The sequence below is a fragment of the Athene cunicularia genome (assembly GCF_003259725.1).
Source record: "Athene cunicularia isolate RWA chromosome 2 unlocalized genomic scaffold, athCun1 chr2_part1, whole genome shotgun sequence".
Classification (NCBI taxonomy): domain Eukaryota; kingdom Metazoa; phylum Chordata; class Aves; order Strigiformes; family Strigidae; genus Athene; species Athene cunicularia.
In genome coordinates this window covers 38890581-38892418 of record NW_020799095.1, presented here as the reverse complement: position 1 = coordinate 38892418, position 1838 = coordinate 38890581, and the positions used below count along the sequence as shown (strand labels likewise).

Genomic DNA, 1838 nt, shown 5'->3' with positions numbered 1-1838 from the left:
GGGCCGAGCACGTGCGGTACGAGAGCACCGGCCCCGCGCTCTGCACCGTGGTCTTCCTGCTCGTCTATTTCTTCGGCATGGCCAGCTCCATCTGGTGGGTCATCCTCTCCCTCACCTGGTTCCTGGCCGCCGGCATGAAGTGGGGCAACGAGGCCATCGCCGGCTACGCCCAGTACTTCCACCTGGCTGCCTGGCTGCTCCCCAGCGTCAAGTCCTTCGCCGTGCTGGCGCTCAGCTCCGTGGACGGTGACCCCGTGGCCGGCATCTGCTACGTGGGCAACCAGAGCCTGGAGAACTTGCGGGGCTTCGTGCTGGCACCGCTGCTCATCTACCTGGCCATCGGCTCCATGTTCCTGCTCGCTGGCTTCGTCTCACTCTTCCGCATCCGCAGCGTCATCAAGCAGCAGGGTGGCCCCACCAAGACCCACAAGCTGGAGAAGCTGATGATACGCCTGGGGCTCTTCACCGTGCTCTACACCGTGCCAGCGGCCAGCGTGGTCGCCTGCCTCTTCTACGAGCAGCACAACCGGCCCCGCTGGGAGGCCACGCACAACTGCCCCTGCCTGCGCGACCAGCAGCCTGACCAGGCCCGCCGTCCGGACTACGCCGTTTTCATGCTCAAGTACTTCATGTGCCTGGTGGTGGGCATCACCTCTGGCGTCTGGGTCTGGTCTGGCAAGACCCTCGAGTCCTGGAGGGCCCTCTGCACCCGCTGCTGCTGGGCCAGCAAAGGTGCTGCCGTGGCTGGGGGCACGGGGGCAGGAGCAGGCGGGCAGGCGGCCATCGCTGCCACAGGAGGACTTGGGGCCGGAGGCGGTGGCTCCCTCTACAGCGATGTCAGCACTGGCCTCACGTGGAGGTCGGGCACTGCCAGCTCCGTCTCCTACCCCAAGCAGATGCCCCTGTCTCAAGTGTGAGGAGGGGGAGAGAGGCCAAAGGTTAGGGAATGAGAGGGACACTGGCCTGCCTAAAATGCCCCCTCACTGTTTGGTGCCATTAATGAACCCCTAATGGTCCTTATTAGCCACAGCTTGTATAGAACAATGCAGCTGGCAGAGGCCCCAGGCTCCAGCCCCCTCCTCCTTCCCCGCCATTCATATGCAGGGAGCATGTACTTCAAGGAGCCAGCTTATTATTTTGCTGGCAGAGGAGGGTGGAGGCTCACCCCTGTCTTGCAGAGGGCAAGGCGCAGCGGCTTCTGATTCACGCTGGACTAACAGCATCTCTTCCCTCGTGGGAGGGGGAGGGTCTTCCTCCCCTCAGCCCGAGGTGGGAGCCTGCCAGGACTGCAAGGTTTTTGGGATACCGGTGACCAGGCAAATGCCTTACAGTACAAACTGAATCAAAACATGTCTTAATTATACACCCCAGCTAAATACGGGTTTACTACATTAAAGGATGTATTTATATAATTATTTGTTACCTTGTACAGATGTGTAAAATATGTATATATCCAAAGATATACAGTCTGTAAATTTTTTTTGTAAAAAAGTTTAGAGGCTACCCCTGTAAGAGCAAATATGAGTATTCTATTTTGTCAATAAAATGACTTTTGATAAGTGACTTTTTCAAGCTTTCCCCCTACTCCTGCCCTGGTTATTCCAGCTGCCGTGTCTTTAGGTGATTCTGTAAGCCGTGAACTACAGTCATTACTGTATAATAGATGGCTGCCTCCGTTAAAGCAGCGCTGTACAGAGACACAAGGAAAACGAGTCATTCAACAAGTTGTTCAGAAAAAGTGTTTGCCAAAACTGTGAGGCGAGGCGCCTTACCGTAGGAGATTCTCCTCTGCTTTTTGCAAGAGGCCAGTGTCTTTAAACTGAGCCTCTACAAAAGAG

At 56.4% G+C, this 1838-nt stretch overlaps 1 protein-coding gene across 1 annotated transcript; it reads left to right on the top strand.

Moving 5' to 3' along the window:
* Positions 1–2: 2 nt before the first annotated feature.
* On the top strand, positions 3–1563 carry FZD8 (frizzled class receptor 8; the record flags this gene model as incomplete). The annotated part of the gene is made up of 1 exon (XM_026843427.1): positions 3–1563. A coding segment is annotated over one exon (915 nt), but the record flags the coding sequence as incomplete, so codon positions are not given.
* Between the last annotated feature and the right edge of the window lie 275 nt (positions 1564–1838).